Here is a 23,087-nt window from a genome sequence, read left to right on the forward strand (position 1 = left end):
TCTTTGCTTTCCATTTCTCCCTCCCCTCCCACTTACCCATCCTCCTTTCTTCCCTCATTTTTTTTTTATCATTTGTAACTGTTTGAATGCATTTTTTTTTAATTTTTTTTTCAACGTTTATTTTTTTTTATTTTTATTTTTTATATATGAAATTTATTGTCAAATTGGTTTCCATACAACACCCAGTGCTCATCCCAAAAGGTGCCCTCCTCAGTACCCATCACCCACCCTCTCCTCCCTCCCACCCCCCATCAACCCTTAGTTTGTTCTCAGTTCTCAACAGTCTCTTATGCTTTGGCTCTTTCCCACTCTAACCTCTTTTTTTTTTTTTTTTGTTCCCCTCCCCCATGGGTTTCTCTTAAGTTTCTCAGGATCCACCTAAGAGTGAAACCATATGGTATCTGTCTTTCTCTGTATGGCTTATTTCACTTAGCATCACACTCTCCAGTTCCATCCACGTTGCTACAAAAGGCCATATTTCATTTTTTCTCATTGCCACGTAGTACTCCATTGTGTATATAAACCACAATTTCTTTATCCATTCATCAGTTGATGGACATTTAGGCTCTTTCCATAATTTGGCTATTGTTGAGAGTGCTGCTATGAACATTGGGGTACAAGTGCCCCTATGCATCAGTACTCCTGTGTCCCTTGGATAAATTCCTAGCAGTGCTATTGCTGGGTCATAGGGTAGGTCTATTTTTAATTTTCTGAGGAACCTCCACACTGCTTTCCAGAGCGGCTGCACCAATTTGCATTCCCACCAACAGTGCAAGAGGGTTCCCGTTTCTCCACATCCTCTCCAGCATCTATAGTCTCCTGATTTGTTCATTTTGGCCACTCTGACTGGTGTGAGGTGATATCTGAGTGTGGTTTTGATTTGTATTTCCCTGATAAGGAGCGACGCTGAACATCTTTTCATGTGCCTGTTGGCCATCCGGATGTCTTCTTTAGAGAAGTGTCTATTCATGTTTTCTGCCCATTTCTTCACTGGGTTATTTGCTTTTCGGGTGTGGAGTTTGGTGAGCTCTTTATAGATTTTGGAGACTAGCCCTTTGTCCGATATGTCATTTGCAAATATCTTTTCCCATTCCGTTGGTTGCCTTTTAGTTTTGTTGGTTGTTTCCTTTGCTGTGCAGAAGCTTTTTATCTTCATAAGGTCCCAGTAATTCACTTTTGCTTTTAATTCCCTTGCCTTTGGGGATGTGTCGAGTAAGAGATTGCTACGGCTGAGGTCAGAGAGGTCTTTTCCTGCTTTCTCCTCTAAGGTTTTGATGGTTTCCTGTCTCACATTCAAGTCCTTTATCCATTTGGAGTTTATTTTTGTGAATGGTGTGAGAAAGTGGTCTAGTTTCAACCTTCTGCATGTTGCTGTCCAGTTCTCCCAGCACCATTTGTTAAAGAGACTGTCTTTTTTCCATTGGATGTTCTTTCCTGCTTTGTCAAAGATTAGTTGGCCATACGTTTGTGGGTCTAGTTCTGGGGTTTCTATTCTATTCCATTGGTCTATGTGTCTGTTTTTGTGCCAATACCATGCTGTCTTGATGATGACAGCTTTGTAGTAGAGGCTAAAGTCTGGGATTGTGATGCCTCCTGCTTTGGTCTTCTTCTTCAAAATTACTTTGGCTATTCGGGGCCTTTTGTGGTTCCATATGAATTTTAGGATTGCTTGTTCTAGTTTCGAGAAGAATGCTGGTGCAATTTTGATTGGGATTGCATTGAATGTGTAGATAGCTTTGGGTAGTATTGACATTTTGATAATATTTATTCTTCCAATCCATGAGCAGGGAATGTCTTTCCATTTCTTTAAATCTTCTTCAATTACCTTCATAAGCTTTCTATAGTTTTCAGCATACAGATCCTTTACATCTTTGGTTAGATTTATTCCTAGGTATTTTATGCTTCTTGGTGCAATTGTGAATGGGATCAGTTTCTTTATTTGTCTTTCTGTTGCTTCATTGTTAGTGTATAAGAATGCAACTGATTTCTGTACATTGATTTTGTATCCTGCAACTTTGCTGAATTCATGTATCAGTTCTAGCAGACTTTTGGTGGAGTCTATCGGATTTTCCATGTATAATATCATGTCATCTGCAAAGAGCGAAAGCTTGACTTCATCTTTGCCAATTTTGACGCCTTTGATTTCCTTTTGTTGTCTGATTGCTGTTGCTAGAACTTCCAGCACTATGTTAAACAACAGCGGTGAGAGTGGGCATCCCTGTCGTGTTCCTGATCTCAGGGAAAAAGCTCTCAGTTTTTCCCCGTTGAGGATGATGTTAGCTGTGGGCTTTTCATAAATGGCTTTTATGATCTTTAAGTATGTTCCTTTTATCCCGACTTTCTCAAGAGTTTTTATTAAGAAAGGGTGCTGGATTTTGTCAAAGGCCTTTTCTGCATCAATTGACAGGATCATATGGTTTTTCTCTTTTTTTTTGTTAATGTGATGTATCACGTTGATTGATTTGCGAATGTTGAACCAGCCCTGCATCCCAGGAATGAATCCCACTTGATCATGGTGAATAATTCTTTTTATATGCCGTTGAATTCGATTTGCTAGTATCTTATTGAGAATTTTTGCATCCATATTCATCAGGGATATTGGCCTGTAGTTCTCTTTTTTTACTGGGTCTCTGTCTGGTTTAGGAATCAAAGTAATACTGGCTTCATAGAATGAGTCTTGAAATACTTTCTATAATATTTCTTGCAATGCAAATCTATGTGAATACTTTCTTGTTTTTTTTAATCTGAAAGTTAATTTTACTCCTTTTTGAGGGAAGTTTTTTTTTGTAAAACAAAATCTTAGGTTGATATTTTTTTAATTTCTCACTGCTTTAAAGATCTCATTTCATTATCTTCTTGTCTATTCTGTTTCTGATGAGAAGTTGGCTAACATTCCTGTCATGGTTCCCTGTATGTAATGTGTTGTACTTCTGTGGCTGCTTTCAAGACTTTTTCTTTTGTCTTTCATTTTTGGCGGTTTGCCTATGATTTGTGTAGTTCCGATTTCCTTTGTATTTATTATGCTTGTGTTTTGCTGTTTTTGTTAAGCTTGTAAATTGGCTTTTTTTTTTTTTTGACCAAATAGATTTTGTTGATGTTATTTATTCAACTTTTGTCTGGTTTTACCATTATCCCTGCTTTATTGTCTCTCCTCTCATTATGGACTCCAAATTGCATGTGTTAGACCAGGTGATTCTGTATTACAAGTACCTGAGCCTCTGTTCATTTTTGAAATTTTTTTATTGTGTGCTTTAGATTAATAATTTCTATGAATCTGTTTTCATGTTCACTTACCCATTTTTCTGCCATCCCTAATCTGTTAAGCCTATTCAGAAAATTTTTATTTAAAATAGTTTGCTTTTCAGTTCTAGAATTTCCATTTGTTTATCTCTTATGGTTTCCATTTCCCTGCTGAGACTCCCTATCTGTTCCCTCATCAAGACTATTTATCCTTTAAGTTATTAAACATATTTCAATAGGTACTTAAAAACTTCACGTCTACTAATTACAACATCTGGGGCATCTCAGGGTCTCTTTCTATTGACTACTTTTTTAAAAAAATGAGCAGGGCTCACATTCACCTGCTTATTTGGATGTCTAATAAATTTTGATGTTATGTTGGACATTAAGAATGATACAGCATTCAGATTTGGGAGCATTTGTCTTCCTTTAAAAAGGGTAGAGTTTGTTCTGTCAGTCAGTTACTTACTGATGGCTGTTCTTAATCTTGTTGAGGTTTTATTTTGGCCTTTCTTAGGGCTGGTCTAGACTACTCTATGACATGGTTCTTATTAGAAAATTATGGCCTTTTTGCATGTCTCGGTCAAATTCTTAAGATGTCTACACTCTGGTCTCTCTACTCTCCAGGTGTGTGTGACCTCTGCTATCTTCATTTTACTTCCAGCTCTGTATCAGATGCTCTCTTCTTCACTTCACCTTGTCTCACCTTGCACATGTACAGTCCAGCCCTTGACCAAGGTTGTGCAAAAATCCCCCAGAGATTTCTGGCGTCCCCTTCTCTGTAGCTCTATTCTCTCTAGTGTCTGTCCTCCGATTTCCAGCTGCTTCATCAGTGCTGAACTGCATCTGTGTCTCCTCAGCACAGCATGACTGCTCTGTTTCTCCTCCCTGTGCTGCTGTCAGGAAATTGACTACAGGCTGACATCTGGGGCTCATCTAGGTGTACTTAGGGATTACATATCTGTGGTGCCTATTGTCCAGTGTCTACAGTCCCTTCATATATTCAGTCCAGTTTTATAGTTACTACTGGGAAAGGGCACTCTGTCTCAGCCAGAAGCCTAAGTTTGGTAGAAATATTCTCTTCAAAGTTATTCCTAAGATTGTTGATTCTCGGGGCGCCTGGGTGGCGCAGTCGGTTAAGCGTCCGACTTCAGCCAGGTCACGATCTCGCGGTCCGTGAGTTTGAGCCCCGCGTCGGGCTCTGGGCTGATGGCTCAGAGCCTGGAGCCTGTTTCTGATTCTGTGTCTCCCTCTCTCTCTGCCCCTCCCCCGTTCATGCTCTGTCTCTCTCTGTCCCAAAAAAATAAATAAACGTTAAAAAAAAAAAATTAAAAAAAAAAAAAGATTGTTGGTTCTCAAACTTCAGCATATATTAGATACATCTAAAGGACTTGTTTAAAAATTGTGAGTCCCTGTCCTGTAGAGTGTCTGAGTCAGTGGGTTGAGTTGGGGCCTGCCAGTCTGCATTTCTAACATGTGTCCAGGTGATGGTGATGCTGATGGTCAGGGAACCAAACTTGGAGAACCACTAAATAAGAAAGACGGATCTTGAAAAAAAAGCATTGGACTTTTTCCTAGATACAGTTTTACCTTTTTTTCTTTTTTTGTGGTCCTATGTCTTGCATAACAGACTGATGTTTCAGTTAGTTTATTACAATGCCAGCAATCTTGCTGTTTTTATTCAAATTTTGATTTTCAAAAAATTGTGGGTTTTTTTCTGCGTTGAAAAGGGATTCCTCACTTAATTAATAGAAACAGAAAATATGTAAGAGAGTAAGTAAGGTTATGAAATTTATTCTTTTTGCGTGCCCAAATAATTTGGTTTATTCATTCTGATATGAAACTTCTAAAACATAGTGTTTTGTAAGTTTCAGAAATAAGTATGTGATTATTGTTTCAGAAATTGAGTTTTATTTTTTATTCTTGGACCTATATGTATGTGTATATGTGAATTATGTGTATGTGTATGTGTGTTTTGTAGATAAGACCCAAAACAGTGGTAACCATTTGCTGGATTTCTGGACCTGAGCCATATCTCTCCTCAGGTTTACTGAAAGTTTACACTGTCTTTTACAGCTCTCAAGATAGCCATTAATCTGTCTACCTTAGTAGCATATTTCATCCGCTCCTGTGCCTCCATTGTTTCAATGGCTCCATCTCTCCTTGGTTGTCAGGATTTTGAAACTTATTGCTTCCTTTCACTCTAAAATCGATGCATTTCCCGATAGGGTAAGCCTTGTACTTATGTCAAATTGGTGACTCTAGTTGTTGTGTCTGACATGATTTTTCAGAGGCATCCAGTAGAAGAGGTGTCCTCCCGCCAGCATTACAGTATTACTTAGCCGGGGAAATGGATTGGTATTGTCCCTTCAGATTCTGATCAATCTCTAACAGATTTTTTTGTTTACCAACTTCTTTAATTTCTCAGAAAAATTGGTACTACAATAGTCTTTAGTGGTTAGATTAGAATGCCCTTTGATGGCACATTTTAAATATTGTTTCAGCTGTAATGTATAATTGTTACAATTTCAATCTCAATTTCACAGGTCTGATTTCTAATATTTTGATGCAGACAGAGTGAAATACTAATTACTAAATGCTAATTACTCAACAGGTTCATTTTGATGGCTGGGACCACAAATATGACTACTGGATGGATGCAGACAGCCCTGACATCCACCCGATTGGATGGTGTGACATAACAGGGCATCCCCTGGAAGTACCATATCGTAAGTATTTTATTCTTTGTTGTTGATTTTTAAATACTTAGCCTGAATTCCTACCTTAATGCTGTTCTTTTTCCTGTCATTATAAGTATTTTAAAACTAAATATCAGATAGGTGAATTGACTAATCAGTGCTACAGCTATGCTGTAATTATTCATAATTAAGCCTCAAATGAGTGTGCTTTATATTTTTAAAAAGTTATAATAATAATTAAGGAATTATTTTGATAGTGTTGTCTAGGAGAATCTTTATTTTCTACATTTTAGTTTGGGAAACTTAACCCAGTCCAAATCCATCGAACTTGGGCCATTGATTTTAGCTGACGTGCATTTTGGTTTTTTTTTTTTTTTTTTTTTTTTTTTTTTAATTTTTTTTTTTTTTCAACGTTTATTTTTTTGGGACAGAGAGAGACAGAGCATGAATGGGGGAGGAGCAGAGAGAGAGGGAGACACAGAATCGGAAACAGGCTCCAGGCTCTGAGCCATCAGCCCAGAGCCTGACGCGGGGCTCTAACTCACAGACCGCGAGATCGTGACCTGGCTGAAGTCGGACGCTTAACCGACTGCGCCACCCAGGCGCCCCGGTTTTTTTTTTTTAAACATCCCATCTTAATTAATTTTCTTTTATAGATTATATTTCAAAAAGTTTTAGAAAAAATAGATATTTTAAATTTCAGCAATTAAAAAAATTTGTTGAAAAAAGTCCTCTGTTATATTGGTATTTTCATTATTTCTTTCTGGCTACTTAAAGTTAAAGAGGAAATTAACCACTCTAAATTTTAATGAACCTTGAACCAAAATATCTCATTCTTTTGTCTGAAGGGTTCTTTCTACCAGATGAGGCTGACATGACTAATAGCTGGTTCCAGACACATGTGCAGGCTCTCCATTCTTTTGTTTGTTTTGTTCCCTCACTGCTTCTGGTGTTTTTCTGTTGGTTTCTTGGGATAACAGCGAGCGTATTATTCTGTTAATGAGGTTGTCTTATATTGAGCCAGCCCCATGATGCTAGAACCTCAAGGACTAATTGCATCTTTGAAGTAGTTCCTTAACTTATAGGAGTGAGAAGAATTCCTGAACTTATAGAAGTGAGAAGCGTTCCTGACTTGCTAACATGACATCTTTACGTTGTGCTGGGTGCTTCAAAAACTACAAAGTCAAGAAGGTGCAGGTCCTTACTTAACTTAGAGTGTGTTAGCAAGTGTGGAGTCTGTACATACAGAATGTAAAACCCAGAGACCATGGTCAGTTCTATGTTGGGGGGAAAGTGTTAGGATTTGTGCTAGGTGTGTGTGTGTGTGTGTGTGTGTGTTTTCTGATTCCACTTTTAACTCTCCATGATTTCACATCCCAGTATGTCAGGGAGATGTTTCTCATTTTATGTTAACCTCCCCCTTTTCCCACATGGACGTGCACACATCTATCCCTCACACAGTAACTTTCTCAAGTAGGAATGGTCTCAGTGTAAGTAGGAATGGGTCAGCATTCCAGGGACAGGGACACCCTCTCTTGACTCCACTCCATCCCATCCATTACCTGCTCCCTTGTCAAACTGCTTAACCAGCTTCTCAAACTGAGTGTCTCATAAATATCCCAAAGTCTATGGATCAAACTGAACTCCATCCCAAGCCAAAAATCTTGCTTTTCTACTATAGTTCCTACTTGCTTTCAAAGTTCCTACTTCTTAAGCAGAGTCATTCTGGACTTGCCCCCCCCCCCAACCCTTCCTACACCCCACACCCCATGTACAATCAGTCACCAAGTCTTATTGATCCTCTAACTTAATTTCTCTAAAATCTATCTCTGACCCCTGCCTGTTCCCTCCCAGGTCCATTGCATTTGATCTCTCATCATAGTTCAGTGACTTGCAGACTGCTAGTTAGTGAGTTGCATACATCCTCCTGAAAAGCCTAAGATCTCAAAATTCAGGTTCTAGAGGCAATATAGTCTACCAGTTAGAAATGTGGAACCTGGAGTCAGAGTGCTTGGATTTGAATCTCAGTTTTACTGTTCACATAGCTGTGTGACTGACTGTCTATGCCTGTTTCCTCATCTAGGAAATGGAGATAATAATATTATGTGCCTATCTCAAAAATGTATAATGATAAATGAGATAAATGCACACAATACTTTAAAAACTACCTAGCCCCAAAGTATGTCCTGAATTGGTGCTGGCTGCTGTCAGGAAATGATATCACAGTCTATAGATTATCATTTTTACATGAAATTATGTGATTTATTAAGGATTACAAAACCTGAAATTGTGCTAAAATTAATGTGATTAGAGTTTTCCAAATGTTTTCATTCCTTCCTTCCTTCCTTCCTTCCTTCCTTCCTTCCTTCCTTCCTCTCTCCCTCCATCTCTCCCTCTCTCCCTCCCTACTTTCTCTTACTTTCTTTCTATTCATTTATTTACTTACATTTATTTACATTAATTATAGTTGACACATGTATACATTGTAGTGATTTGACATTTATATACACTACAGAGTGATCATTGTAAGTGTAGTCACCATCTGTCACCATACAAAGTTATTAAAGTATTATTGACTATATTCCCTATGCTGTACTTGATATCCTCATGACCTGTGTTATAACTATAAATTTGTACCTCTTAATCCTCTTTACTTATTTCACCCACCCCCCAATCCCTTCCCTCTTAGCAACCATCAGTTTGTTCTCTGTATTTATGAATCTGTTTCTGTTTAGTTTTGTTTGTTTGTTTAGATTCCACACGTGAGTGCAATTATGTGGTATTTATTTTTTCTCTGACTTATTTAATTCAGCATAATATGTTCTAGGTCCCTTTTGTTGCAGATGGCAAGATTTCAATCTTTTTATGAGTGAGTAATATTCCACTTTATATATATGTGCCACATCTTCTTTATTCATCTGTTAATGGGCACTTGGGCTGCTTCCATATCTTGACTACTGTACATAATGCTGCAATAAACATAGGAGCACATATCACTTTTTGAGTTAACGTTTTGTTTTCTTCAGATAAATACTTAGAAGTGGAAATGCAGGCTGATATGGTAGTTCTATTTTTAGTTTTTTGAGGAACCTCCATACTTTTTCCATAGTGGCTGCACCAGTTTATGTTCCCACCAGGAGTGCACAAGGATTCCCTTTTCTCTACAACCTCACCGGCACTGGCTATTTCATGTATTCTTGATACTAGCCATTTTGGCTAGTGTGAGGTATTATCTCATTGTGGTTTCGATTTGCATTTCCCTGATGACTAGTGATATTAAACATCTTTTCATGTGTCTGTTGGCCATCTGGATGTCTTCTTTGGGAAAATATCTATTGAGGTTTTCTGCCCATTTTTTAATTGGATTTGTTTGGGGGTTTTGGTGTAGGTTGTGTGAATTTTGTTAAATATATTTTGGATATTAACCCCTTATTGGATGTACTGTTGGCATATATCTTCTCCCATTCGGTAGGTTGTCTTCATTGTGTTGATGGTTTCCCTCCCCATGCAGAAGCTTTTTAGGTAGGTGCAATTTCATTTGTTTATTTTTGTTTTGGTTGCCCTTATCTGAGGAGACAAATCCAAAACAATTATTGCTTAAGACCCGTGTTTAGCAGTTTATTGCCCATGTTTTGTACAATTTTCATGATTTCGGGTCTTATATTTAGGTCTACATGTATAGTTTTTTTCCCCTTGTAATTGATTTCTAATGTTTGGAAAAATGCTTCATGTGATTTCAATCTTCTTAAATTTATTGAGACTTGTTTTGTGACCTAACATGTGGTTTATTCTTTTTTTTTTAAGTTTTTTAAAATGTTTATTTATTTTTTGAGAGAGAGAGACAGACAGAGCATGAGAGGGGAGGGCCAGAGAGAGAGAGGGAGACACAGAATCCGAAGCAGGCCCCAGGCTCCAAGCTGTCAGCACAGAGCCTGACGTGGGGTTCTAACCCACCAGCTGTGAGATCATGACCTGAGCTGAAGTCAGAAGCCAAACTGACTGAACCACCCAGGCGCCCCACATGTGGTTTATTCTAGAGAATGTTCCATCTGCAATTGAAAAGATCGTACATTCTGCTGTTTGGGGATGGGATGTTCTGAATATATCTATTAGGTCTATGTGATCTAATGTGTTGTTTAGGGCCACTGTTTCCTTATTGATTTTCTGTCTGTATGATATATCCACTGATGTAAATGGGGTATGGAAGTTTCCTACTATTATTGTATTATTGTCAATTTCTCCCTTTATGTCTGTTAATATTTGCTTTATATATTTAGGTAATTCTATGTTGGGTGCATACATGTTTACAATTGTTAGAGACTTTTGTTGGATTTATCCCTTTATTACTATGTAATGCGCTATTTGTCTATTGTCATCATCTTTATTTTAAAGTGTATTTTCTCTGTTATATGACAGGGGTATTGCTACCCCTGCTTTCTTTTAATTTCCATTTGCGTGGACTATCTTTTTCCATTCCTTCACTTTCAGTCTGTGTTTTTTAGGTCTGAACTAAGTCTCTTATAGGCAGCATATAGATGGGTCATGTGAGTTTTATTGGTCCATTTAGCCACCCTTTGCCTTCTGATTGGGCGTTTAGTCCATTTAAAGTAATTATTGATAGGTATGTACCTACTGCTATTTCAGTAATTGTGTTCTGGTTGTTTTTGTATTTCTTCTCTGTTCCTTTCTTGCTCTTTTCCCTTGTGGTTTGATGATTTTTATTAGTGTTATATTTGGATATTTATTTATTTATTTATTTATTTATTTATTTATTTTTATTTGAGACAGAGAGAGTTGGGAAGAGGGACAGAGGGGGAGAGAGAGAGAAAGAGTGAGAGTGAGAGTGAGAGAGAGAGGGAGAGAATCTCAAGCAGGCTTCATGCTCAGCACAGAGCCTGACAAAGGGCTTGATCCCACATCCCTGGGATCATGACCTGAGCCCAAATCAAGAGTCAAATGCTCAACTAACTGAGCCACTCAGGAACATCTTCTCTCCCTCTCTCTCTCTCTCTCTCTGTCTCTCTCTCTTTTGCATGTGTATGTATTATAGGTTTTTGTTTTGTGGTTACCATGAGGTTCATATTATAATACCCTGTGTATACAGAAGTCTATTTTAAGTTGATGATCACTTAAATTTGAACACATTCTACATTTTTACTCCTCTCTGTTATGTTTTGTTTTTGACATATTTTCTATCTTTTTATTTTGTATATCCCTCAACTAATTATTGTAGATACAGTTTATTTCACTACTTTTGTCTTTTAACCTCCATGGTATCTTTATAAGTGTTTGATCCATTACCTTTACTATATTTTCTTTTCTCACTGCAAATTTTTCTTTAACAATTTTCTTCTATTTATGACCTTTTATTTTCTGCTTGAATAAGTCCTTTTAAACGTTTCTTGTATGGAACTTTAGTGGGGATGTACTTCTTTAACTTTTGTTTGTTTGGGAAATGCTTTCCCTGTCCTCAGTTCTGAATGGTAACCTTGCTAGGTAGAGTATTCTCGGTTGTTGGTTTTTCCCTTTCAGTTTAACTATATCCTGCCATTCCCTCTGGCCTGAAAAGTTTCTGCTGAAAAATCAGCTGATAGTCTAATGGGTGTTCTCTTCTATGTAATTAGTTGATCATCTCTTTAATTTTAATTTTTGCCTCTTTAGTTACTATGTGTCTTGGTGTGGGCCTCCTTGGGTTCCTTTGTGCTTCTTGGACCTGGGTGTCTGTTTCCTTCCCCAGGTTAGGGAAGATTTCAGCTATTATTTCTTTTTTTTAACATTTATTTATTTATTTTTGAGACAGAGAGAGAGAGAGAGAGAGAGGGAGAGAGAAAGGGCATGAGCACAAGTGGGGAGGGGCAGAGAGAGAGGGAGACAAAATCCCAAGCAGGCTCTGAGCTGTAGGTTGACACGGGGCTTAAACTCACAAACCATGAAACCATGACTTGAGCTGAAATCAAGATTCGGATGCTCAACCAGCCAAGTCACCCAGACATCCCTCAGCTCTCATTTCCTCAAGTAGGTTTTCCACCCCCTTTTCTCTCTCTCCTCCTTCTGGGACCCCTATAATGTGAACATTAATTTGTTGTTACAAAGATCCCTCAACTCTTCTTATTTTTTTTAATTCTTTTTTCTTTTAGCTGTTCTGCTTGGGTGATTCCCACTACCCTGTCTTCCAGATTGCTGATCCATTTGGCAGTATCCTCTAATTCGATGTTGATTCCATCTCATGTAATTTTCACTTTAGTTATTGTATTCTTCAGCTCTAATCGATTCGTTTTTATATTTTCTATTTCTTTTTTGAAGTTCTAATTGTTTTCATCTACTCTGTTTTCAAGTGTGGGATCTTTATGTCCATGACTTTGAACTCTTTATCAGGTAGATTGCTTATACCTGTTTCATTTAATTCTTTTTTTTTTTTTTTTTTTGAGATTTTTGTCTTGTTCTTTGACTTGGAACGTCTCTCTCTCTCTCTCTCTCTCTCTCTCTCTCTGTCTCCTCATTTTGCCTGCCAATCTGTTCATTTCTCTATATTAGGTAGGCCAGTGTGTCTCCCAGTCTTAAAAAAGTGGCTGTATATAGAAGGTGTCCTGTAGGGCTCAGAAGAAGCACAATCCTCTCTGCTCACCAGAACCAGGTTCCCAGGGTGTCACCTTTGTGGGCTGCATGTGTCTTCTCTTGTGTCTGGGGTGTGACTGTTGTAGATACATACCCCCATCCCGTGAGGGTGGGAGCCATTTTGAGGTGCATCAGTCCAGGCTGTGACTGCTCACCAGGTGCATCAGGGCTGGAGCTGCTGTAGGGGGACACCTCTGCATTTCCTGGTTTGATTCTGGTTCTGGTGTACCCTTTTCTGGGAGTTGCTTTTATTTTTTAAATTTTTAAAAATTTGTATCAATGTTACTTCTTTTCAGTTCATTTATTTTGAGAGAGAGAGAGAGAGCCAGAGCATGCTAGTAGGGGAAGGACAGAGAGAGAGAGACAATCCCAAGCAGGCTTCACGCTGTCGGCAGAGAGCCCAACACGTAGTTCGATCCCATAAACTGTGAGATCATGACCTGAGCTGAAATCAAGAGTCAAACACCCAGCTGACTGAGCCACCCAGGAGCCCCCTGGGAGTTTCTTTTGGTGATGCTGGTCCCAGCTAAGGCCACCTGCTGGGTGCAGTGGGGGCAGGAACCACTTTGGGGGAGTGCCAAACCCAGTTGAGGCTGCCTGCCAATGTGGCAGGGGGAGCTGGTTTGGAGGGGCATGTTGGGCAGAGCAGACCTGCAGAGGATCACCAGGACAGGATGACTAGTGTTGGCAGGGTTGATGGACAGCATCAGAAATGGCACTTGCAGCTTTCAGTCACCATGGTAGAAGGAGGGTAAGAAAAATGGTGCCCCCCTGTGCTTCTTTTCCTCGAGAAAGTTCCTACAGATCCCTGCCCCTCTGGCAAATGTCCTAGACTGAGTCAGTAAGTCTCCATTATGATGGAGATTATGGTTCAGGTGCTTCTTAAAGGGCTGCCTCTATGCTGTGTCTCAGACTCAGTGTGCTTGTGCGCCTGCCCTTTAAGAGTAGAATCTTGGTTTCCTAGAGTTCTCTGGCTTTCCTAGAGTTAAGCCTTGTTGATTTGCAAAGCCAGACATTATGGCGGCTCTTCGTCCTGGTGTGGGTCCTCAGGACAGGGGGTGCCTGATGGGGACTTGAACCTTTTGCTCCTCAGGGAGGGTCTCTGTGTTTTTCATATCCTTCCTGCTTGTGGGCTGTTGTGCTGGGAGTGTGGATCCTGACTGGACCACTTCGTTGCTCCTCTCACCTCTCTTGATGGGGCTTTTAAAAAATACCTTCAGTTATCAAAATTTCTTAAGTTTGACTTCCCTGTTTTTTTGGCAATATTACAAGATTCCCGTTTTCTGTATTCATTTTTAAGGTAATTGGAATCCCTATAATTTGGGAGAATTGGCTACCTCCAGTTGGCCAGGATATTCATTTACTGCTGTGCTTGCTTTTTTGTTATAAATGTGTTTGGATAAATCATTATTAATTGTAATTACATTATTAATTGTAATTACAACATACACACAATGCTACTCCAAAATGTATGTATGTATGTATGTATGTATGTATTTATTTATTTATTTATCAATCACTGAATTATTTTTTCCCCACTGGAAAGTAGAAACGAATGTTTTGGTCAAGATATCTAACAAAACAAAGTGTGAAGGTCTGTTGACAGTTGCAACAGCTTCATGATTATCTTTGCTGATGTCTTTCCTGTGATTGTCTGTATAAAACTCAAATCTGACCTCATTATCTCCATCCTTTTTTTGTTGAAGTATAGTTGACATGGGTTTCCATTCTTAAAGCTCTCCCTTGGCATCCAGTATCTGACAGACTCCTTTCTTTGCACATACACAAGGTGCTTCACAATCTGTGCTTTACTCACTGCCATACCTTACTCTTCTCAAAGCAGAATTATTTCATTTATACCAACAGAATTACTCCTAACACCTTGACCATTGGCCTTATAAGATTTTGAAGCCAATACAGCACCTTTCTATACATTCCTCCATATATTAGCTTTCTTTACAGAAAAGTCACCCCCTCAGCTGGTGTCAAATTCCTGGGTGGTAAGGAGCGGGTAGGAACGCTTGCTCTACAGTAGGAATTACGTGTAGCATCCTATTCTGATGTCTTTTATGGATCGTGTTTGCATAATCAACCAAATCAAATCAGTTTTTATTGCTGAGTGCTATATTAAGTCAAAGAGTTGATCTTATTTACTGATATAATTCAAACTAAAGTTCTAATGTCCAGGATCTTTGAAAATCAGATCAGTAATTGTGTCTACATAGATCTATAAAACCACACACAGCGTTTTCTCATATATGAGCAGATAAAGTCCCTTACTGACATTAATTTGCAAGTATTTTAAGGTATTTTCAGATATTTTAACTTTCATATATTTTTTACACTCTTTTGTTTTACTTTTGTTATATTTATGTGACTCAACAATTGCCTCAGTACTTTATTGTATATGATACAATAGATTTATAGATCAAACATTGCAAAGAATACTAAAAATTTAAGGTTTGGAAAAAAATCTTAGAGGTCATCTTATGTATTCTACCATTTTATGGAGGCTGTACCCAACTTGAACTTTATCTATTTTATTGATATAGTCTAGTGAAATTTTACAAAAAGCATCACACAGGTTGCCTGGTAGTGGTATTCTGTGACAATAAGAACAATTAAAAGGAAATATGAGGAAGACACCTTTTAAATCCATATTCTCATCATATATTTTGTTATGAATATTTTTCCCTTGATTCTTTTTCCCTTGACTCAGTATTACAATGCTTTGGAAACAGAGGAAGAAAAATACTATATATATATATATATATATATATATATATATATATATATAGTGAATTTTTTCTTCCATGAGCTTCCCATTTATGTTTGAGGGAGCTGTAGTTTGCAAATATATGAAATAGAATAAAATCTTATAGCTGCTGATGAATGAGTGAAAACTAAATGTACATTGCTATGTTTCTAAATGTGTTTTTAAAGACAGAGCAGAATGACACAGGGCTAGTCCAGCCAGGCCTCTAAGAATGGTGTTGACCTGGGCCCAGAAGAGCACAGAGCACCTGGACCAGTGGAGGGAGAATGGTGACCCCTTTAGAGATGGAAATGGCACAAGCATAAGTAAAATTAGAATCTGTTGGCTCTAGTACAAATTTTATTCGATTTATTAAAATTTTTTCTTTTTTTTTTTTTTTTCAACGTTTATTTATTTTTGGGACAGAGAGAGACAGAGCATGAACAGGGGAGGGGCAGAGAGAGAGAGGGAGACACAGAATCGGAAACAGCCTCCAGGCTCTGAGCCATCAGCCCAGAGCCCGACGCGGGGCTCGAACTCACGGACCGCGAGATCATGACCTGGCTGAAGTCGGATGCTTAACCGACTGCGCCACCCAGGCGCCCCAAAATTTTGTTTTTCTAAGTGAGTGGTAGTTACTTTAGTTCGTTTCCATTTTTTCTAGTTACTTTAGTTCATTTCTATTTTTCTAATGCCATTTAATTCATATATTTATACTCATTGCAGACATTGAACCAAGGTATAATGCATGTTATATAGCCCAAGCTTCTGCAAAAATGTACAGTGTATTTTTGCAAAGACCATAATATTCAATAATTCATAGCATTCAGTCTCTGAGGCCTAATGTAAGTTATTGAAAAGGTTAACTGTGAAAAGCCACTTGAGAATGAAAAGTTCAGAGTTCCCATTCAGAGCACCAGTTTGTATGGCTGGGTGCAGATTTCCTCCTACCCACCACACCCAGCCAGAGGTGCTCAGCTGCAGTTCACCCAGTGTTCCACCGTCAGATGAAACTCTCCTTTTCTCATGCCATTAAGGCATGATTTGTCTGTTTTATCTTATGCATAGTCTTTCATGGTGGACTTTTTCTACCCTTAGAATCAAAATTAAATACCTAAGATAAAGCACTAAGGTGTCAAGAGCTTTCTGTTGTGCTTTGCATTCCCTGAATGTCTTTGAAAAGGTTTGAAAACACCAGAACCAAAACACCATGCCTACATCGGTCTTCTACAGAATTGCCTTTTGACAATCTTTTCAGTCAGATCATTTGGAAACTGTAATCCCAGTCACATTTGGTGCTCAATTTCTTTTAATAGATCTCATTTCTTTTATTATATTGTGAATTAGCTGCCTAGACTACCTACCCCATTGGGCAATGGGATTTCCAATAGTTCTTGCTTTGGAAATTCACCAAATTTGAGAAGTAAGATGATGGACTTTGGAGCTAGAAAAATCTTGGATTTAAATTTTCATTCTACTCTGGCTGATTCTGTGTCTCCGAGCAAGTTACTTTGCCTCTGCAAAGACTTGCAGGCTTGCGTGTTTAAATACCTATTTATTTATTTATTTATTTATTTATTTATTTATTTTTAATTTTTGAGGAAGGCAGAGAGAGTGCAAGCAGGGAAGGAGCAGAGAGAAGAGGGGGAGAATCTGCGCTGTCAGCGCAGACCCCAACATGGGGCTTGAACCCATGAAACTGTGAGACCATGACCTGACCGGAAATCAAAAGTCAGATGCTTAACCGACTGAGGATTGAGCCACCTTGTGATTAAGTACCTTAATGGCTGCTTTCGGTTGTCTGGCTCATGCTGGCCTTTCAGTAAAATAGTAGGGCTGGGGTGAAGAGTGCAGGCACATGTGCTTCCCATGCCATTTCTCTTCATTGATCTAGAAAATTGGAAGTTGACTTTATTTCCTAAAACTTAAACAACCAGTGTGGTTTTCTTCTCGGTACTTGTTATAATTATACTATCCATAAAGGGGTTGCTGATCTCTGAGCGAATATTGACTAATGTTTAGGATAGTTTGAAACATTTAGAATTACTGATTTAGATTTAAGATTAGCACTCCCTATAAGCCCCATTAAACTGAACTAAGGAACTTTGCTGTTCCTTAAAATAAAAATTTGAATACATTGCAATTCTGCACCTAATTCTGATGTGTCACTTTTTTCCTGACACCAGGCAATTTTTCAACACTGGCTGGGTGTCCTGCAATTCAACTCCATTCTGACACTGCTTACCTAGAGAAAGCGTCAGGCTCCACAGGGTAAGGGCTCAGTCCTACAAGACTGCTCCAACCCCCAACTTCAGATGACAGTCATAAGTCCAGGTCATCACCTGTGCTTCTGGCTACATATAGATCAGAGGTTCCAATGACCCACTGCTTGGGTTCAATTAATTTGCTAGAGTGTCTCCCAGAACTCAGAAAAACATTTTACTTATTAGATGATCTGTTTATTATAAAAGAATGTAATTCAGGAATAGAAGCCAGATGGAAGAGATGCATAGGGCAAGGGACACAGAGCTTCCGTGCTCTCTCCAGACTAGACACTCTCCACGAGTCTCCATATGTCTACCAGCCCAGTGGCTGGTAAGGTTCAGAGGAACCTTATCCTTTGGTTTTTTATAGAGGCTTCATTCCATAGGCACAATTGATTAGATCATTGGCCATTGGTGTTGAACTCAATTTTCCAGCCCTCCCCATCTCCAGGAGTGGGAGGGAAAGTTCCAGCCCTGTAATCACTGGTTGGCTCCACTGGCAGTCAGCCTCCATCCAGCCTTAGGTGCTTTCCCAAACTCACATCATTAGCATAACAAAAAACCTCTATTGCTCTGGGCAGGCAATTGCAAGGGTTTTAGGAGCTCTGTGCCAAGACAAGGAGGAAGACTAAGTATATATTTCTTATTGTAAATCACAATATCACAGTCGTAAACATACCACAGTGAAATGAAAGTATTCTTACTGAGTTGTTCACTAGCTTTGTCGTTGTCAAACCAAATGGATATAAACCGGCGCTCACCTGAGCCTTCTCTGTGAAACACAGTTTTCCATTCTTTTATCCCTGATTTAGCAATGGTATTTTTTCACATCTCCTTCTACCTCTCTTCTTAGTCTACACTCTCAGCTTCTTGCCTCTGGGTAGGGTCTATATTCCTTGTGCCTAGTGCTTATCTGCTAGCATTTGGGCAGAAGGTGGGTGACCTTCTCTCCCAAATTTCATGTGACATCCCCAGGGAGATGAATCGTCTCCACCCCTGCCATCCTAAGGTATCTTTACTTACCCCTCGACTGCCCCAGGGGCCCCTAGCAGGGATTTCCACTCTTGTCTTTGCTCAAGGGACGCCTGCCGCTCTGGCCCTCACCATATCTGCAACACACCAACCTTACTGCCACTGCTGCCTCTGTTGTCCCCTTGGATTGGAACTTTGTGCTGCCACATGCTCCCTGGGCTTGTTCAAGTATCCCCTCCCAGAGGTGACTTCTCTGCCCAAGCTGTCCACGGACAACAACTCTGCCATTCTCTAACTCCTCAGATGTCTTTGTGTTTTGGATGGCACATGTCACAGGCCAGCGTAATACAATATGCTTATTTGTTTCTGTTGTCACCCCTTCTCCATTACTAGAATACATCTCCCATGGTGGCAGGGACCCGTGCCCCTGTTGGTCTTCCATTGCATGGTCTATACCACCTCCAAAGAGTAATGCAGACTTGGAGCTGAAGACATAGGCCTGAATGAATGAATGAATGAATGAGCAAGTGAATGGATGGCTTCCCTTTTAGACTACAAGATCCCGTGGAGCAGGGTTTTTGTGTTATTCACCTTTGCTCCTTGGAATGTGCGCACTCTTGCAGGTGGTAAATGCAAGTCAGAAAATGCTTGTAGAAGAGTCCAGGATGTGATGAGCCAGTTGGTGGCGCTGTCTCCTGCCCCACGCCCTGGACCACGTGCTCCTTCCTACCATGGGCTGGGATGATTCAGCCTGTGTCCTCCCTGCAGGGTGGGCCCTTGGTGAATATTTGTCCAATTTGCTTGGTGTTTGCCTCACTTTGTACATTTTATAAACGTAATCCTTCTGTACTTAGTTCCCCCTTCCTGCTCCTTCAGCCCTTGTTGTAAACACTGTTTTAGAAATCGGAGCTCGACAGAATAAAATATCTGATTGCATGGAAATGCTTTGCTAATGTTTTAAAGTAGGAATAAAAATAATAACATAAAAATATGACTGGCTCCGATGCCTCTAATATGGTAGATCTAGTGGAGAACAGAGAACCTTTTTTTTAAATAAATTAGATTTGGATGTGCCACCTGATAACTATAGACTTTTCTCGCCAGGGTACATATGAAGATGTTTGTTTTTTTCTGAAATGACAACCGCCATGCAGAGATAAGTGCTGGTGGGAGTGTGGAGTGACAGGGCCGGCCACTCAGCCCCCCAGGGTGAGGACCCTCGATGCTGGTGCCATCCTGTCGGACAAAGTTGGCTTCACCATTTGTGCCCACAAACTTGAGGGGAACAGAGCTGCTCTCTCAGCGTGGATATAAAAATAAGTAGATGCAAGAGAGGATTTGATCCATATGCTCAGGAAGCCCAAGCAAACCTCAGAAAAGTGCTTTATCCTTAGAAGTTACCAGAGATGTGACTGTATGACACGAACCTGACAGAATACTCACCGCTCGTCGTGCCCCAGCCTACCACGTGCGGGTGTGGATGCAGTGGTTTGCAGCACCTGTTCCAGACAGAAGTGGGTGTGTGGTCCTGATCACGATGCACTTTCTGACTTGCCTGAACCCTACAGTATATTCCCTTATGATTGTATCAGTCTCCCCGCCCCCTCCCCCTCACTTAGACAGGAAGGTGTTCACCCCAGCCTCGGACGGGCCTGTGGAGCTGCTGAGTCTGGGTTTCCAGAAAGGGGCACCTCCTCTGTTTTGCAGCATCAGCGGTGTTGCATGAAGCATGATGGCTTCGAAGAGGGTGGCAAAAAGTAAAACTAGATTACACTGCCGTGCAGTGCAGTCTCATACATGGAGGGTCTGCAGTAACTGCACATCATTGGTGGTAATTGACAGCCCACAGGGTGTGCAGCTGCGTCCAGGGAAGAGGATGAGCCCTACTTGTCCATAAGGAGCAATCCTGATTGGACCTGGGAGGAATTTGCCAGGTTAGTGCCTCAAGAGACTTCCCCAAGTCATGTGATCCCAACTGTTTGCTCCAGTCCCCAAATCTCTCTCTCTCTCTCTCTTTTAAGTTTTTATTTATTTATTTTTGAGAGAGAGCATGAGCAGGGGAGGGGCAGAGGTAGAGGGAGAGAGAATCCCAAGCAGCCTCTACACTGTCAACGTGGAGCCGGATGTGGGGCTCAAACTCACAAACTGTGAGATCATGATCTGAGCTGAAACCACGAGTGGGACACTTAACCAACTGAGACACCCAGGCGCCCCCCCTCCCCCCAATCTCTCTTTATGTGGCTTTGTCTTGAGGCCAGGCTCTTGCTCACCTAGACCCTGTGCCTCCTTACTGAGGCATAGGAGAACTTCTGGGTCTCTTCTGTGTCCCACACAAGTTGTGTCAACACAGAAGTATGGCCTCGGGCTTATCAAGGTCCAGGTTGAAAATGGCAGTGGCAGCTTTGTCCCAGGTGTCTGGGCTGCTGGGGCAGTCGGGCACATAGCTGGGGCAGTCCATGTCAAGGGGCACCCACAGTGAGGATGACTCACCTCATGTGTGGAAGGCCCTCACCTCCTTCTAGCACTCCCCAGTGTGGGAGTGCACGTGCTGAATGTCTTCCTGAAATCACATCACGCAGAGCACGAAAAACCAGAGTTCATCCCTACCCCTATCTCCTCATCAAGTCCACGTCCTTTCCCTGGGGAGATGGTAATCATACTCTATTCCTAACTGTCATGTGAATCCACTTCCAACTGGCTATGAAGATGCATAAAGAGAACCTGGACCGCTACCCATTGGGGACCACAGCACTCGTGTGGATCATGACTCTGCACATGGACCAGAAAAGTATATAGGACCTTAAGCTCACCTTCCTTACTCGTATCAAATGATGACCAGTATACTGATTTCCATCCCTTTGCTTATGGCAGGAGATGGCTTAAATAAATAACTTAGATTGGTCCATGAAAAAAAAAAAAAAAGCAGAAGTATGGCCTTGGGCTCATTAACTTGGCCACTGGCCACTGCTATGTCATTACCTTCTGCCATGTGGGATCTTTTCCTAAGGATGTGCAGCTACCCCCTAGTGTACCAAAGGAAGCAAATAGCTGACTAGCTCCCTATTCATAAACAAATGCCCACCCCAGTGCTAGTCTAAGGAGGGGGGAATGTGAACAGAAGAGGAAATGCAAGAAGAAGGAATGTGAGTACACACACCTCTGACTTAGTCTTCCTTTCACCTCTTGTCTCCTCCATGCACTCCTTTCTTTCCATTTCTTTTTTTAAATGTTTATTTATTTTTGAGAAAGAGAGAGAGCATGCATGCATGTGTACAAGGAGGGGAGGGGCAGAGCCAGGGGGACAGGATCTGAAGTGGATTGTACTCTGACAGCAGAGAGCCAAACGCGGGGCTTGAACCCACGAACTGCAAGAAGATGACCTAAGCTGAAGTTGGACGCTTAACCAACTTAGCCACCCAGGCACCCCATTTCTTTAAATTTCTTAAACACAAATTATTTACACCCCAGGACCTTTGCATATGCTCTTGTCTCTGTCCAGAATGGTCTATCTGCTCTTCTAATAGATGACACTTTCATACTCTTTAGAATTCATCTCTAATGGTCCCTTCTGAGAAAGGCCTTGCCTGGCCACATAACCTAAAGAACAACCCCCACTTCCATTTCACCACTTCCTTTTCTCCATAGTACATTTCATAATATGCAGTCATTTTAAGGGTCTGTTTCCTTGTGTTTTGTCAGTAGTCCCCATGACACTGTAAGCTTATAAGTGGAAGGATGAAGAGTGTTGTGTCTGCCAGTATTTCTTATTTATCTGTTTATTTCTCTAAGAGTTGGTTAATCACTTATGCCAAAGCATCTCTAGAGGCCACCTTGGGCTCTCACCTGCAACCTTTATGGAGGGAATTCTTGAGTAGTAGCTGTGGAATTAGTCCAGTCCGGCCTAGTAGCAGAAAGATAGGCTGAAACACTCCCACTGCTAACAAAGAGAACTTCCACGAGTAGGAGGTTGACAGGCAGAAAAAGAAGATTTCCTAGCTGGCTTCCATGTCTGAATAATTTTGTCATTGTTCTTTCTTTAGCTTCTGTTTGATTTATATTTGGAAGTAATTATGATGCTTGATTACCAAATAAATTAAACATAGCATTATTATGAAGTTAAATTGCACACTAATAGCATAGTATTACAAACAGTAGTAATAGTATCTATAACCTTTATTATTATTTGTATTAAAGACCTTGTGAACATTGCTAATTTATTTAACTGTTAAGCATAAACAAGCATAATAGAACATAACTCGAGAAGGAAAATAGCTCATTTTCCCATTTGGTTCATTACTCAGCTGATGTATAAATATAACAGAATGACTTGTAAATATACCAAATGTCCTGGCACGTGGTTTATCCTGGTAAATGAGAAAAAAATAATGAAATCTGCAGTAAGAACTGAATGATTAATGAAGCCCCTTTGATGAACATTTGGGACCCTATGGAACTAGAAAAGTTTTGTTTTTTTTTTTTCTGTTGGAGATGGAAAGTCACATAGATTATTAAATAAGACTGAGTGCAGTTCTAGTCCTGATC

The 23,087-nt window shown here is 40.1% G+C and overlaps 1 protein-coding gene and 1 pseudogene across 3 annotated transcripts in view; both read left to right on the top strand.

The window, feature by feature from the left end:
* Positions 1-23,087, top strand: part of L3MBTL4 (L3MBTL histone methyl-lysine binding protein 4) — a 449,596-nt gene that overhangs the window by 248,605 nt on the left and 177,904 nt on the right. For all 3 annotated transcript variants that reach the window (XM_086682502.1, XM_086682503.1, XM_086682504.1), the window contains exon 13: positions 5,855-5,969. In XM_086682502.1, coding sequence (XP_086538628.1) covers positions 5,855-5,969 — 115 coding nt within the window. The remainder of the gene's footprint in view (positions 1-5,854; positions 5,970-23,087) is intronic.
* Positions 20,243-21,729, top strand: LOC147575509 (cytochrome c oxidase subunit 6A1, mitochondrial pseudogene; annotated as a pseudogene).

The sequence above is a fragment of the Puma concolor genome, chromosome D3, assembly GCF_028749965.1.
Source record: "Puma concolor isolate L17-30 chromosome D3, mPumCon1.1.hap2, whole genome shotgun sequence".
Lineage (NCBI taxonomy): Eukaryota > Metazoa > Chordata > Mammalia > Carnivora > Felidae > Puma > Puma concolor.